General features: G+C 37.3%; 2 protein-coding genes across 2 annotated transcripts in view; one reads left to right on the top strand and one right to left on the bottom strand.

The window, feature by feature from the left end:
- The window catches only part of LOC113232088 (E3 ubiquitin-protein ligase MIB1), a 154,203-nt gene extending 151,377 nt beyond the window's left edge, over window positions 1-2,826 (top strand). Inside the window, exons 13-17 of the mRNA XM_026466719.1 lie at window positions 874-1,060; window positions 1,154-1,425; window positions 1,505-1,793; window positions 1,886-2,085; window positions 2,286-2,826. Of these exons, the coding sequence (XP_026322504.1) occupies window positions 874-1,060; window positions 1,154-1,425; window positions 1,505-1,793; window positions 1,886-2,085; window positions 2,286-2,426 (1,089 nt within the window). The 3' untranslated portion in view covers window positions 2,427-2,826. The remainder of the gene's footprint in view (window positions 1-873; window positions 1,061-1,153; window positions 1,426-1,504; window positions 1,794-1,885; window positions 2,086-2,285) is intronic.
- A 7,151-nt stretch (window positions 2,827-9,977) lies between these two features.
- Window positions 9,978-16,801, bottom strand: part of LOC113236018 (E3 ubiquitin-protein ligase TRAIP-like) — an 8,094-nt gene continuing 1,270 nt past the window's right edge. Inside the window, exons 2-8 of the mRNA XM_026471954.1 lie at window positions 16,315-16,436; window positions 15,767-15,976; window positions 15,445-15,603; window positions 14,872-14,973; window positions 13,130-13,231; window positions 11,488-11,716; window positions 9,978-10,613 (exon numbers count right to left, since the gene is read on the bottom strand). Of these exons, the coding sequence (XP_026327739.1) occupies window positions 10,497-10,613; window positions 11,488-11,716; window positions 13,130-13,231; window positions 14,872-14,973; window positions 15,445-15,603; window positions 15,767-15,976; window positions 16,315-16,430 (1,035 nt within the window). The 5' untranslated portion in view covers window positions 16,431-16,436 and the 3' untranslated portion in view covers window positions 9,978-10,496. The remainder of the gene's footprint in view (window positions 10,614-11,487; window positions 11,717-13,129; window positions 13,232-14,871; window positions 14,974-15,444; window positions 15,604-15,766; window positions 15,977-16,314; window positions 16,437-16,801) is intronic.

The following is a 16,801-nucleotide window of genomic DNA, read 5'->3' as shown; positions in this document are numbered from 1 at the left end:
TTATGTCGTCACGTTTTATTATCGTTGGACGACTGTCGTGTTTAGCCTGTTCCCATGTGGGCGCGTTCCCATTATGTCGTCACGTTTTATTATCATTGGACGACTGTCGTGTCTAGCCTATTCCCATATCACGACTATCTGTCGTGGACGATTTTTTATCGTTGAACGATTTGTCGTGACTAAATGTTCGCACAAGATCGTGACGACAATTTATCGTTTCACGACAGCTTCCTTGCCCATCTCGGGCTACGACTCAACGCTACTGCAAAGCGAGCAGAGGGCGCGGGGTACGAGAGGGGAGGGCAGGGAGCAGAACACGTGCGGACCGAGATAAATAAAACGACAACGACACGATAAAACGTGACGACAATAGGAGCTGCCACAATCTGTCGTCACGTTTTATCGTGCCGTTTTTTTATCGTCTGACGACTGTCGTTCCAGCTGTTACCACTGTGACGACCATTTATCGTTGTAACGATAAAAAATCGTGAACGACAGTTAATCGTGTCGTGCTATATGTGAACAACTTCATTTAAATATACAAGCCACGACACTGCAAACTACACGACAACGACAAGTGAGAACGCGCCCTAACATACACTTACATTTAAAATCGGTCAGTTATAGTAGTCCGTGTATAAATTCCGAATAGGCGTTTATGAGTTTCAGATGGTTATCATCAATTGCTTACCCGGTATCGCAATACGAAGCTTTTCTACGCTATGCGAAATTGAAGCTCCACGCAATTTGTAGTTAATACATACAGAACAGCCCAGCCTGTGGACTGAAATAGAACTTTCAAGGAGTATGGTCCGGAGAGACATTGATTGGTGTTACAATATTTTTTCTAAATCATGAAACTTCACATTCCAGGATGGCGACACGCCTTTACACGAGGCGCTGCGGCACCATACGTTACAGCAACTGCGACGGCTGCAGGATGCACGTGACACAGCATTGCTCAGCGGTCTGGCGCACACGCACGACAAGAAGTCTTCTGCTTCCATCGCCTGCTTCCTCGCTGCGCATGGCGCCGATCTCTCCGTTAAGAACAAGAAAGGTATTCGTTAAGCGTTACTTACTATCGTTACCAATTTGTAGGAAATGAAATAAGTAATATATAATAAAAATCATTGAAAATCGTGTCCTTCAGGTCAAACGCCACTGGATCTGTGCCCCGACCCGAACCTGTGCAAGACTTTAACAACTTGCCGCAAGGAGGGCGCGGGTTTAGGGGGAGAGGCTGCGGTCGCGAGCGAAGGCGAGCAAGCGTCCGCCGCCGCGGCGCCTCCGCCCGCCGATGCGCCCCCGACCTACACCAGCGACCCCACCGCCGACGAGTGCCTCGTTTGCTCCGACGCCAAGCGCGACACGCTGTTCCGCCCTTGCGGGCATATCTGCTGCTGCAACGTGTGCGCTGCCAGGGTAAGATTTGCGCGTCGACGTTGATGACCCACTACGCCAGCAATAGAACTCGACACTGACGTACACGTTCGGGCGACAGGTGAAAAAGTGCCTCGTGTGCCGCGCGGCGGTGGAGGCGCGGCAGCGCGTGGGCGAGTGCGTGGTGTGCTCGGAGGCGGCGGCCACGGTGGTGTTCCGGCCGTGCGGCGACGTGTGCGCGTGCGCCGCCTGCGCGCCGCTCATGCGCAAGTGCGTGACGTGCCGCACGCCGCTGCAGCAGCCCGCGTCGCCGCCCTCGGCCGCCGCGCCCGGGCCCTCCTCCGGCCCCGCGCCCGCCCCGATCGCGTCCACCTCCACTTCCAACACGCACAACCTTCACAAAATGGACTGTAAGTTCCTCCTTGTAACTAAGCTTTTGCCTCCCGACTTAGTTATTCGTAGAAACGCAAAATACGAAACGAAAATATTGTTCAATGTTCAGTTGAGAAGGAGGGCAGCAGCAATCTGGCGCAAGTGCAGGTGAACAAGGGCCAGCCGGCTCCGCTGCCGGCGGCACCCTACCACATGAACAACGGATCTCGCCCGGCGCCACCCGCGCCCCCAGCAACATCCGCCACGCCACCCGTTCCCACACCCGATGTGCAGAAGCTGCAACAGCAGCTGCAGGACATCAAAGAACAGGTGACCCAACATAATCACGTAGCATTTTGCATGTGTAAGACTGTCGACGCCATAATAGGCTCACATATAACGGAGTGTGGTTAAACCACACCCGCCTGTGTTATAAGTGTCTTCACGTATTTGTTTTAGCTTAAAAGTTTCATCTGGATGTAATGTTTTTAAATGATGGTTTTATTAATATACTTAATTGTGTGCCGCAGACAATGTGCCCCATCTGCCTGGACCGCCTGAAGAATATGATCTTCCTATGCGGGCACGGGATGTGCCAGATGTGCGGCGACCGCATCACCGTATGTCCAATATGCCGTAAGCAAGTCGAAAAGCGCATATTACTTTATTAAACTCTAGTTTTAGTACTCACTATACAACGACTATACCACAAGCTTAAATTATCGTCTGTTGGAATAACGCTTATTTGTATTACATTGCCGATCACAATAAAACCAACACGTCGTCCAACCGTGTCGTAATTTGAATTGGTCCGTCAACGTCTCAGGCCTGGACATCATATACAACGAAATGTAAGTTAATTTATGTATTCTATAGGCAACAATTAGAATGATAGTATTCGTGGAATAACGCTTGTGGCAAGGGTACAAATTCAAGATGCTTATTTTATATTTCACAACAAACAACTTTGTCTTACGACTAGTATAATATATTCGACTATGAACTGGCAACCGGTACTATTTCAATTTTCTAAAGATTTCACTTTTCAATACAATTTTATTCTATTTCATACTCCGCAGCGTTGCAAGAATTTCATTGTTTTTAGTAACATGTTTAATAAAAATATTTAAAAACTATTTATTTTTATTTAATAAACCAGATGCTATATGAATGACGCAAACAAGTTTTTTCTTCACCTGTAAACTTGTCGAAATTGAGATAGTACCGGTTGCCAGTTCAGTCGAATGTAATATATAAAAAAAAATTGTCTACCTATCAAAACAAGTATACTTACTACACCGTATTATGCGGTAATTGAAATGTACCGATACAAAATTCTCATGAATTTCATATGCGAAATTACAAATAAGGTTCATCTGAATTTCTTCTTTATAGTGTTATAGCTCCATGTATACAATCGATGATCGTCTATGTACGTACCATCTGAGATTTATGGTACCTACATCTATATAGACGGATGGATATAAACGGATGCTACTTATTTCAAAGGTCGATCCCCATGTTAACTTTGAATTTGAAACTTGTGGTGAAACCATACAGGTTATGATGGAAAAAGTTTAACATCCCCAACTTCATTAAGCCAGAGCGTGGAGAACAAAACCTTATAGGAGACCTGTGTTAGTAGAGAGACGTGTAATGGATTGCCGATGACAATATCCAGAAAAGAAACCTCTAAGATTTGGCGCCAAATTAATTGACCCGCCACCAACAATATAGTAACCGTTAACGTTTTCTTTGTAGTAATGTACAAAATATAAAAAAGAGAGTGTAACAAAAAATTGTTTAAAAAGCATTTTTTATACGTTTCTAAGTAAGGCTAGAACGAATTTTTTAAATAAGTATTCGTAGATAAGATTTTAACTAGAATCCTTTCCTCTTATTTAAGCAAGCTCTGTCCGTGGAGTTAGTCACCAACCCCCTATCTTCAGCGCCCCAACTTCATCAACGCATTTCACAGATTTTTTAGATTGTCCAATTATTTTAAGAACTGTGACTGAAAATATTTCAACCACTGTGAATAGAATTGATTGGCCCACATCAAACTCATAATGTGGGCCCTTTATATTTATACCAATTTTGTCTATTCGAATTAAACTTGACCAGAATATCCATGGTCTGTAAAAACATTTCTTAACATGGCTAGATCTCAAATAAAACATGACACAAAAAATAAGTAGTCTAGAACACATACTTTGATGATTATTGATATTTGATTATTAACTTTGTAAGTTAATGCATTTATCATAATTATGAATTTTACATTTTTAATTATGATTTCTTTTCTTAGATATTTCATTAGCGTTTTACCCACGTATTTCATTTGGAACGAAACCATAGATAGAGAACGGACACTAAAGACATCATGGAACAAAAAAAAAACGACCTCAAAAATCATTCGCCCCTAGTTTGCCACCTTGACAGGTGGAATATTTTCTTCAAATTTAAATGGGACCACATCTGAGGTGCTTCTTTCCAACAAAAAAAAGTATCATCGAAGTCGATTCACAAATTTTCGGAGTTATCGCGTAACATTCATGCAAGAAAAAAAACACAGCCGAATTGAGAACCTCCTCCTTCTTTTGAAGCCGGTTAAAAAACGGTATTTGTTTTTCCCATACTGTCACAAAGATATTAGAAGCCTCACTTTAAATATCATCGATGTTTTGTAGAATGGGCTTAATAAGCGACATTTCGTAGATTAGTCGGGGCAGTCGGTTTTAGGTTTTAACGGCACGGTTTTAAAATATTAACGTCATATTTTAACTTAATTAAAACAAAAATTGAATTTGAAAACAGAAAGTAAACATTTTGAATAAAAATACAACTTGCTCCCATGAAAAATTACGAAATGTCGCTTACCTTTTTTACAAAATACTGACGATATATCCGAGGAAAATGTCAATAGCAATAAAACAAAAAATAAATTAGGAGGAACTATTTTTATCTATTACATATAAAACAAATAGACTACCGAAAAAATTCATTCCTGTCTATAAAAATACAATTGTGAGTAACTGAAAAATTGCTATGCAATTTAGAAACCTTTAATTGTAATGTCTACGCACTGTAACTTTGCAGAATGATGTTTTTCAGTAGGGAATATTACATTTTAAGTTATTGAAGATAACCTGTATTTATTTATGTTTTTTTTGGCAATTTATTAAGCAATGCCATTCATTAAAACGTGTTTTTATAAAGAAGAAATTACGTCAGAGTTTAGAAAAAATTGTAAACTCTAATAAGAACTAGATAATACAATTACACAAATACTTTGTTAGTGTTAATCCGAACAATGCATTTACAGTTAATTGTTGTATTTATTGCTCTATATTAATTGAATCAATTATTTCTAATTGCTATTTTATGGTCAACATCCACGTGCCAAAAATAGATAATATATACCTATTGAAAATAAACTGTCTTTTACAAAAAAAAGGGTTCTCCATTACTTGATATAAATATTATGTCAAAATGTAGAACGTATTATACAGGTTGTAATGTAATCGTTAAGTGCGCCCAGGCGATTATTCCGTATATATAAAAGATATCAAAAATCTTTAAACTGTGCCTCGACTATGAGATTACTAGCAATTGCGTAAAATGTTTGTATACATAAATGTTGTTTCTTCTGTTGTGTATAATTTGCCATACAAAACTGTGAAGTAATTTACGCGGTCGCTATCGACGACTGTCACAGTAAACTCGTGGTAGAGACAATGATATCAAAAGTACGTAAGCTACTAAGAAAATTGACATCTAAACCTTTTTTTAAATAAAACTAGAAATTGTATCGTTAAACACTTTAGTTGACCTTCTTTATGAGGTAACAATAAGTTTACAGATAACGAAACTGTTATAAATAAAGCAATAAAATTGTCTTTTAATTGAACAAAAATAAAATGGTGTTTATTTTGAAGTGCAAAATTTTGTATTCGAAGCAGTTATTTGAAATTTCGAAACTAAAGCCTCTATGAATACTTTCGATATCAGTTTAAAAGTTTTTGATATCTCTTATATTTACGATATAATCGCCTGACCACCCTTAACGATTACACCCTGTATATCGTCGACTAAATTTAAAAACCTCGTAACTCCGTTTCTGGATGAAATCCCTTTTTTACACTTCAAGCGTAATATCTGTTAATTAAAGGTTAAAGTATAGTTTGTACACCATCTTTTAGTTATAAAGCTATAATCATAGATTGTTACATAATTATTTCTACATATTCTGTTTTTTGTGCCTACCGAGTAGTCATTAATGGAGATTACGAGGTTTTCGAATTCAGCCAACGATATGGACCCTGAACACAGCATAAGTGCCTCGTCTCCACAAAACCTGTATTTACTTATTAAGAACCTAATTATTACATTGAATGTTTACATTCGAATTAGTTAAGTTTGTAATTGTTATTTATGTTATAAATAAATAAAATATTTACTAGAAGTATAATTTTCATTTTCCTAGTATCAAGTCAGTAAATAGAGATTTTCGTGTCCGTCAGGTTGGCTGGACCACTTTACGTTTTTCATGGTTCTAGCAGTATATAATTTACTTTCTTTATATAATTATTTACTACCGAATTTCTACCTAAACATACATTTTTTTGAGAAAATCAACTGTCTTTTTAGAAGACACCTTTTACAAAGGCGTTTTATTATTTTTTTAGATAACTTTTTATAGAAGCTTCCTAAAATAGTGAAAAAAAAGTGTTTAGGTAGAAATTCGGTAGTAAAGTTATATAAAAAATATAAATTATATACTGCTGGAACCATGAAAAACGTAAAGTGGTCCAGCCAACCAGACGTCAGAATGGCTGGCCACTTAATTTCTTTAATATTTCAGTTAGCGCAAAGGTAGAAATATGTCAGTAAAGTTACTAAATAGTAGAAAATAGAGGTAGTGAATAATGAGCACAGTTTGATTTGTACATCTCGTTTGGTCCAGCCATACTGACGGACACGACCTTCTCGGCAATTAAGTTCGGTTCTCGACTATATCAGCACTTACCGTCATGTGAGATTATGATCTTACTTTTCATTATAATAAAATTTTGTGTTATAAAAATATTTTTTACTCATGGGTGCCACACTATTATCGAACTACGATTTGGTAGGACGGTAGGGATTTAAAAAATACCCACCACACTACCAGTGGTTTGCTTAGTGGTACGATGGGTCCTGCGAGTTCGAAACACAACACAAGGGTACAAATAATATAGACCAATTTGATATCATGAAATTCTTTATTAAGTACATCTTGATTACATCACAATAAACATTTATTTGAAAGTACGTATTTATAAGTTTATGTAGTAAAGTGAAAAATGCAATAAATTACCAAACCTTTCCAAAGGAAAATGTATCCATAGAAGCTAGAGTTAAATAAAATATATTGGTTGCGATATCTGATTTTACAAATGTAAACTTTGTCATTCATTTCACCCTCTATTGGTTCTAAAGCACGCTGACATGGCGGTTACAGACGCGGGCAGCTTTATTACAGTGCCATCGATGCAATAAGAAGTTGAAAAGAGACAATACTTTTTCTATTTGTAAAATTGTTTATACAAACCGCAGTCTTTTCTCAATCTAAATGTATATTTCATTAGAGTTCGAAAAAATATAAACATATTTCTCCGTAAAAAATCCTTGAAAAAGCTCGTATTTACAAGCTTTTTCTGTCGACCTTTACAAGGCGTAATATAATGGTCCAACCCAGCGGCTGTTGTTTATTTCCGTGCCTTATTCCAGCGTGACCATAATCGAGCATTTAAAATTTGACTTGTCATTAAATCGTGATGTAAACTGTTTTATTGGCAAAAAAATATATTAAGTCCGATATCTGAATATGATTTTCCTAAGAATTATAAGACAGACTACTTCTAAATTATTGCGTCTAGAACCGACAAATTCACATCTTTATCATAAGAATCCGAAACTGGAACTGTGGTTCTCAAGCTGAAAAATAGTACACCCGAAATTATCTAATTCCATGCGAATGTAAAGACTTCAATCTAGGTTTTTACGACTAGAAACGAGTAAACCACGTTACTATTACTACCTTTTTAGTACAATCAGATCTAAGCATGGAGTAAAAAGCACCCCAATTCTGCTAATTTTCTTCAAAACAACTTACCGTTGTAATTTCATTGGGACTCCATTGAGATTACACTGCAAGTATGATAATAATTTCAATTCTGCTAAAATCTAGTTGCAATGATAGTTCAGTGTTAGTGGAATTGCAGTGATGGCATTCATTCATTCAGTAATTTTCAGGTAAGGTTTTTGTACTCAATTTTGGTGACAATTTTTATTATTTAATTACTCGAATATATCATCGTGAAATACACACCATCAAGAGGGCTGGGTCCGCAGCCGAGCTGGTGGAAAGAACAAAAAGTAATAAGTACCAGCATCTCGGCTCGGCTATCTATTTACTGCCTTTGGAGTCGAAACCCTTGGCCTGTGGGGTCCCAGTGCCCTTCATCTGTACTGTTTTTATCAAAAAAAAATTTATTGTAAGCTTTTATTGTAACTTGCGTGTGTATTATCAAAATAAAAACATCATAATTCACTGAGATGATTTAAAATTTGCAGACTTGGGCCATTGCAACTTTTTAGCATTCTGCTCTTCAATGACGAGTGGATGGCGCAGTGTTTTGATCTTATATATTTAATTTGGAAGACTAAATGGCTGTTTGAACGAGATAAAAATTAAGATATGCATAGTAATTTCCATGGTAGTTTTAAATAAGGCAACATCGATGTTTAGTAATTGAATGAATTAATATGCCATCATTGCCATTCCACTGAGATTCAACTGCCATTGCAACTAGATCAATGGAATTGCAATGACTTGCAGAATTTGGCGCATGGTGTCTTTAAAATGGCGACCGACTAAATCTTGTCTTTTGCAACTAGAATGACGGTTTTTTAGTCAAATTTCTAATATTCGATTATGGTGACGCTGTAGTAAGGGACGCTGTTTACATTCTAAATTGCGTCAACGTAAACTTGGTCTCTAATAGACCATAAGGATAATAGAAAGTTAATGCATAACGACGTTAAACGTTATAATAGCAACGTGTCGCCAATGCCACACGCAATCTTCTCCCATACCTCCCGTCTTCACGGAGGCCCAACATTACAAAACTAAAATCTCACTTATTTTCTTTGTTCTGTTTTGACACTTACGTTTTAAATCTAACACTTAATTACTTACACTATTCATATCAGTTTTAATTTTCTTAACATACTAATAAATAAATACGTTTACAGCGTGGACAGCGTTCTGTCCATTATGAGTGATATTATTGATAAGTAGATGTTCAGATCATTATTTACGTAACTTCCTCAGTGTTATAATTCGAGTTTTATGTCGCTTTCCAACATTATCGATTTTTATCGGAATATAATGAGACATCTGTTTAGGGGTGCCTTACACCACGACGACTTAGAATGCTACAGTGGTGCTGCAGCCACGCTTCAGCAATATAGTTCACTAATTGTGACTGCAAAAGTGGCGCTGTATCTGCGCTTCTAAATATGAAAATTAGTAGTGGCGCGGCTGCAGCATAGGTTTCTTGTAATTTATTTTGCGTTGTTCATGAATATGTTCAAATTGTATTTTAATTATCAATAGTATGATGTCTATGTGTACGTGTGTTGAATTTTTTTTTATGAGCTCTGGGCTCTGTCAGAATATCAGTGAGAACAGTGTCTGAAATAATAAGAATAATAATAACGCAGACACCCATAGCCCTGAACTAGGGCAACCCTGTATCGCGGTTGCCATGGACACACACATAGACAACCACAAATTACACCCAAACTCACGAGAGAAATAGATGCACGCCAAACAAACATATCGCCCAGGAATCGAACCCGGAACCTCTGTGTGGCAGACCAGGATGGTAACCATTAAGCCATGGAAGTAGTTAATATAAATAAATGTACTTCCTACTGTAAGGCTCAACACACACTGGCGCAGAGTCGCAGCGTCGCGATGCATCATGTTTTTCGACTATAGCATATTCATCTCTATTTTCCCATTATTAATTTGTGTTTTGCAACGCACTTGGGCGCCGTGAGGCGTCAGACGCCGACCACACTGTGATCCCGGCGCACTAATGCGAGCGTCGTCGCGCGTCGACGCGCATTGCCAGGCGGTGTAGTTGAAAAACAGGACGCGACGCGACGCGACGCTTCGACTCTGCGCCAGTGTGAGTTGAGCCTATAGCTAAGCGAAAATACGATTGAAAATAACCTATCCCATCTGACGTGTTTATTATTAAATTGTATTTTCGTTTATTTTGTACTGCCAGTCAAATAAATTATTTCGGATTTAAATTTTTACATTGTTGTACATACATTGTACTTATTACAATGTTTTACATTTTTACAACTTGAAGAATAATTAATAAAATGATTCTTCAAGTTTCATGTGGATGGTTTTTAATAACATGGAATGGTGCAAGATCTAAATGCAGCAATGATCAAAGGAATGATAGAAACAAATCCTATTAATGAAAATCTAAATCACATACTTATACACACACCTTAAACCCAGTTTCAGCCTTACCTGGTTAAGACCACTTTTAGTATTTTCTGTTAGACTTGAAAATTGAAAGCGGCAAACGATTGACGACAATAGTACAATATTAATACTGCCTGTAATTATGACTCTATACGTACAATTGTAACAGTTGATTGTGCTCAACCTAACGATTTTGCTTGGCTTTTGGTGCCAGTTTTTTGTTCTTATTCATTATAGTGCCAAGCCACCCCTGCTTGACTTGCACGTAAGGAGAGTATGGACTATTCTGCGCCACACGTCTCTGCAAGTATAACAAAAATGATACATTATTACCAATAATAACTAAAGTAAACGTTGACAAGTTAGATTTCGACATTGGTTTCGTTAAAGTTTAAGAACAGGCAGAGCAGTGGGCCCGTGAGACTTCTTCATTCCTAATCTTCTGTCCTTATACCACGCTAGGTGAGGTCGGCACAACATGTATTTTTCATCAATCAGCCGTCAATTCCATACTCACGCCATCCATCCAAGTCATCAATCTATCTATCTTTTCTTTGACCTTCCTCAAGAGATTGATATGGCCATACCACGCTAACCTATTACTCATCTTTTATATAACTTTTTAATATCAGTATTTTTCCATAGTCGTTGTTTTGTAAAATCTATAGAAAATGGTATCACATTTTTGAAAAACACAGTTTGGAAAAGTCAGCACAAAGTTTTATATCCAATTTTTTGAGATATTAACACTAAATATTTCCGAAACAAAATTTAACTCAAAACTGACAAATTGCGACTCTCTTAATAATTATTTTCTAGGTTATATTAACTGTATGTCATGATGTAGTGTATGATTATCACTAATTTCAGGCTTCTTAACACGGTATGACTTCTTTTTATTTTCCCGATATTTTGGAACTAATGATAAAAAAGCCTGAAATTAATGATAATCATTTCGTGAATAACCACGAAAGCCTTAAAATCTATATAATGTCGTGTAGTTTATATAGATAATTCTGATTTTTTTTTTCAAATGCGGTAGCACCACCTGGACAGCGTCAACGCCCTCAATTGCTTCCGAGGCTCCAGTTGGCGCTGAAGAGTCCTAGAGGGCAGTAGGGTTTGGCAAACTATGATCTAAATACAAAGTAAGTTTCTAAAGTGGAGGTACTAACCGGGCGGATCTGCCTATAGAGTTCGATATTGCTATCGACGCTATCACTGCTATCGCCATCCATGTCGCTACTGTATGAAGTGATTTTCCTTTTTTTTAGATATTCATTCGGTTCTACGTGAGCAGCAGTTTTTGCCTTCATTTTAGGATTACGTTTCTGCGGTGATGATTTTTTAACCAAAGGGCTTCTATGAGTGTCTTGCAATGAGTCATAATCTGGAGAACGCCTACTGAAAACAAGTTGGAGAATGAAACATCACGCATTGATCTACTTTCCCGACCGGTCCACTTTCACTATTCGTCTACTTTCCCGATTGGTACACTTGTTTTTCCCGATTCCTCTATTTCCCATTTCGTCTACTTTCCTGTTTGGTCCACTTTCCCATTTCGTCTAATTTCCTGTTTGATCTACTTTCCTATTTGGTCTACTTTCCCATTTGGTCAATTTCCCCGGTCGGTCTACTTTCCCGATAGGTCTACTTTATGATGCATCTATAGATAATCACAGTAGAGTACTAAAAAAACCGACCTTAAAAGTTTGTGGAATTACATCTATTTGCCAAGTTTTATTGAAATCGGTTAGCGGAAAATGCGCGAAACCGGACTCACCCCTTAGTTTGCCACCCTTTGAGGTGGAATATTTTCTTCAAATTTAAATGGGATCACTACGAGCTACTTTCTTTCCAACAAAAAAAAGAATCATCGAAATCGGTTGCCAAAACAAATGCCGCAAATGAGTTATCGCATAACATACATACAAAAAATACAGTCGAATTGAGACTTACTCCGTTTTTCAAGTCGGTTAAAAACGAACAGTCTACTTGATAATAATTTTTTCAAATCATAGTTAACGTAAAGCAGCATGACAATCTGCAATTATCAAATTATAAACTACGTTCGAAAATTTGTAAAACGGATTTTTTTTTGTAAAATTGTATTAATTTACATGCTTAAAAGGTGGACATTTGGACAAGTGGACCGATCGAGAAAGTAGACAGATCTGGAAAGTAGACGAAATGGGAAATGGACGAATCGAGAAAAACGAGTGGACCGATCGGGAAAGTTGACGAATTGCGAAAGTGGACCGATCGAGAAAGTAGACGAAATGGGAAATAGACAAATCGGGAAAGTGGACCATTTGGACAAGTGACCGATCGGGAAAGCAGACGAATAGTGAAAGTGGACCGACAGTGAAAGTAGACCGATTGTAACGAAGGAGTATTTTGTACAGTCGCATGTTGCGGAACTTGAAACTACTAATTTCTTCTACTATTGAATAATACAATATTGATTTTTTTTAATAAAAAATATGTGCGCATTTGATCTCCATCTCACCTTAAGGAAAGTGACGGTGAATTCGACGACGGAAAATGCACGCCTAAATAATGCCTATTCACTCTCCCCTTGAAAAGGTTCAAGTTATAACGTTCAAGGAACAAGTCTGCAGGCAGTGAATTCTACTCTATAGCCGTTCACCATATAATATGTGGAAACGCTTGGTGCGAACTGCTGACAACCGTGGCTTAAGTTGACAATCTTATACGCAGCAGGTTGACTGCACCGGGCGTCCTCATTTTAAGGTCAAACGTTTTTAAGTTCGTTAGTTAAATGAAAATATTTATATAAGTGTTATTTATACATACGCTGACAGTTGACCTTTACCCTTCTCTAATTGCAACTCTTGCGTAAGTAATTTTAGCTTCGCCATCAGTTGAGATTTTTCTTTTTCAGTGTCAGTAAGAGCCCTGAAATAAATATTTACATTTTGTAAGCTTATGTACATTTATTTTTTTCTTTCACCACAACCAAGGGCCCAAATCAGCTAATATTAATTCGTCTAGGCGCTGTACACCGTCGGAAACAGTTACTGTCAAATAATACTCGACCACATTAAGAGACGCATGAAGCGAATGAAGCTCCATACTTGGACATTGTCTCGAATTGTACACATAAAATTTAGCACAATATGTAGTATAATGATAATACGTGGAAAATAGGCAAGCCGGTGAAAATCGAGTTATATGGACGCCTCGCCACTGCCAGTTATCAAACTAGTATTCAACTGCCATTGCAATTTTTTGGTATTCTGCTCTTCAATAGCGAGTCGATGACACGTCGGTAGCGAAGTCTACTAATTATTTGCCATAAACGCATTTAACTTGAAAACTAAATTGCTTCAACAAAATATAAATCAAAACGTCCATAGTAATTTCCATGGTAGTTTTAGTAAGGAAAAATCGATCGTTAGTGATTGAATGAATGCCATCACTGCTATTCCAGTGACACTCTATAGACTCAACTGCCATTAAAAGTAGATTTTAGCAGAGTAACATTATCATTATATCTCAGTAGAGACTTGATGGACCATGACAACCATAACTGGACAATGACCAGTGGTTTCAAAAACAATTAGCAGCCTTGGAACATTTATATTCTTCTCTCTCACTCATCTAAGTAAGTTATGGCAGATGAGGAAATTTTTCATATCTCTGAAGAGTTGTTAATACGAGCCTTTCTCTCCGACGAGCAAATCTGTGACGTTTTTTAAACCATTAAACGAAGTGATAATTAATAAAATAAACCTAACATGAATATTACTTGGCTTGGGTAAGACTCACAGTAGTGCTGGCATCAACTAATAATGAAGGGGAAATCCAAGGAAAAGGAAGGAAGGAAAAGGTTGTCATGAAAGAAAATCTCCCGGTTAAAGAATCTGGTTCAATTTTAGCACAGGTTTCCTCGTTCGTGCGGCAGCTTCAAAAATGATGAAGCTTCGTATAGAAGCAGCACACAAAGAAGTGCAGGCATAGGATGCAAACCCAAGCCATCCTACTAAGGAGGCGAGCATTCTCCAAACTAAGCTATGACAGGTTACATGACTTCCTTACTTCTATTTATTGATACGAAGCTTTCCAGTACAGGTGGCCCTTCATGCATTTTTAGAATCTTTTTTCGAATGATGAGAGTGGTGACCATTTCAGTTTCAGAAATAATTGGTAGCCCTTGCATGTAAGTAATGCTTTTTTTTTTAGTAGCAGTAGAGTTTGTGAAAGAGTTCGTCCAGGGTAGTACTGTCACCTTACCTATTTCTGCCGCCAAGCAGTAATGTGATGCATTACTGTGTTCCGGTTTTGAAGGGTAAGGGTGCTGGTGAAATTACATGCACATAAGACTTATCAACTTATGTCTCAGGGTGACGGGCGCAGTGGCAGTGCCCCTCAGATCTTTGTGTTTTAAAGCTCTGAGTGGCACGGCAACTGTTATAGACAGGCATGTCGCTTACCATCAGGTGCACGACTTGTTCGTCCCGTCACTTGGTAATAAATAGTCATAAAAACTAAAAAGGAAAAGAAAATTGATATCTTTGAGCTCAACAATACAATACCTTTTCAAAGCAATTGCAAATGTTGCAATCATTTTTATATCAGTATATGTTTTTGTCATTTCTTCAACATCTTTCTCAGTACCGTCCAGGACTACTTGTAACCTGGAGAAAAATCAGACAAACTTTCTTCATTGTTAAAAATAGAAACTATAGTATGTATACTAAGAACAAAATTGCTATTGAAATTCAAAGACACTTATAATTCTTAAGTTTGTTTCTGTGAGACTAATTCTACAAATTAATAGTAAACTAATATTCTGTAGCTCTAGTGAAAATGGGTACAAGCCAAAAAAAAACAACTTTACAAGAAGACGCGACAAGCAGTTAAAGCGTTAAGTGTTTTTCGCGTTTCCTTGTAAAGTTGGCTTTTTTTATTATTTATATTTCCTTTAGTTTTTTAATTTGGTTAAAAGAATGACACTATAATATAATAACATGGAGGATATGGCATTTCTATATCCTCCATATAGAAATGTCATATCCTTTATAGATGCAGCATAAAATGTGTTGGCAAAAGATATTTATTTGTATGGCAAGAGAAATAAGTAATGAACAAATTTTAAACTTAAATACCCATGTAACGTTGTAAGTTTGTCGCTCAAAAGAACATTTTCTTTTTGCAACTTCTTCACTTTTTTATTTTCTTCCTTTAAATATTTTGCTTGTTCAGTCACAGCGACAAGAGACGCCTCGATTCTCATATCACGTATGGTGTTTTCATACATCATTTGCCTGAAATAATATTTATTTTAGTTTGGAATATTGTTCTTTCTAGAATAATAAGGTAAGTTATCTTTTCTGTCTTTTACATAAATGAAACAAAAATAAAAAGGTTTCAAAGAAGTATTTTTAAACTTAGACAAATGTTGTAACTCTGGATAGCATCAACACTTACCGAGTTTTTTCAAGTGTAGCTTCAGTTTTAACAAGTTGCGAACTAAGGCTCTCGCATTTTTCTTCACTTTCTTTTAATTTGCGTGTCCTGTCCTCAAGCTGCATATGTAGGTCACCCACGTCATCCATAGCTTCATCAGTGAATGTAGGATACAACTTTAATACTTTACCCAAGGTAACTTTTGCACGGCATTGAGGGCAAGTGGCAGACCTTCAAATTAAACAAATTTGTCAAATGCAATACTATCCTTATTTTGTGATTAATATAATTGTGTACAATTACGACTAGAATAAAACGAGAACTTTGTCAGTGATTGATCCTTATGTTTTTCAATACAATATCAGTTTGAAAACAGTTTTTACGTGCAGGGCATTGTGAAACAGTATACCTCCTATACTGTGCATAAATATATCTATTTGCAGTCTACTGCAAATATGGATCTATCCAATAACGACCCAGTAACAACACACTTGTATATGCTGTAGTGTATGATGAAATCAATGTAAACGAAGAAGTATTAACATAGAGCACGAAAAACAAGAACTTACTTTTGTATCCATTGCTTAATGCAATTGTTATGGAACATATGGCCACAAGGGCCTGATGCAACATCACTGATAAGGATTTCTTTACAGATAATGCACGACACGGATGCAGCAGACATTGTGATCTAGAACAAAATGTGAAATTTTCTATCATAGGCAAGCATTAGTGCTATTTATAAATTCAACATCAGTGAGTGCAACTCTTTTGCGTTTTCAAAATCACACACTACCTACATGCAAAATTTTAGCTCAATTGGACGACTGCGAGGCGTTCTTCGTAGACCTTCTAATCTTTATTTTATATTTTCTGGGAGTTTGCGACCTTCAATCCTGTTACGAATTTTATTCTACTGAAAATTATTTATCCTACGTTATAGTTACGTGGCGCAAAACGGGGCGCGAAGCCGTTTTGCGCCACGTAACTACACTGCCCAAGTCCGTTCGCGGTTGAAGGAGGTTCCTTTTAGGCGGTTGAAGGAGGTTCCTTTTA

Source organism: Hyposmocoma kahamanoa, unplaced genomic scaffold (genome assembly GCF_003589595.1).
Source record: "Hyposmocoma kahamanoa isolate Upper Pololo Valley unplaced genomic scaffold, ASM358959v1 102, whole genome shotgun sequence".
In the NCBI taxonomy this organism is placed as follows: Eukaryota; Metazoa; Arthropoda; class Insecta; order Lepidoptera; family Cosmopterigidae; genus Hyposmocoma; species Hyposmocoma kahamanoa.
Note: the sequence above shows the minus strand (reverse complement) of the source record. Positions and strands in the feature narration are given on the sequence as shown.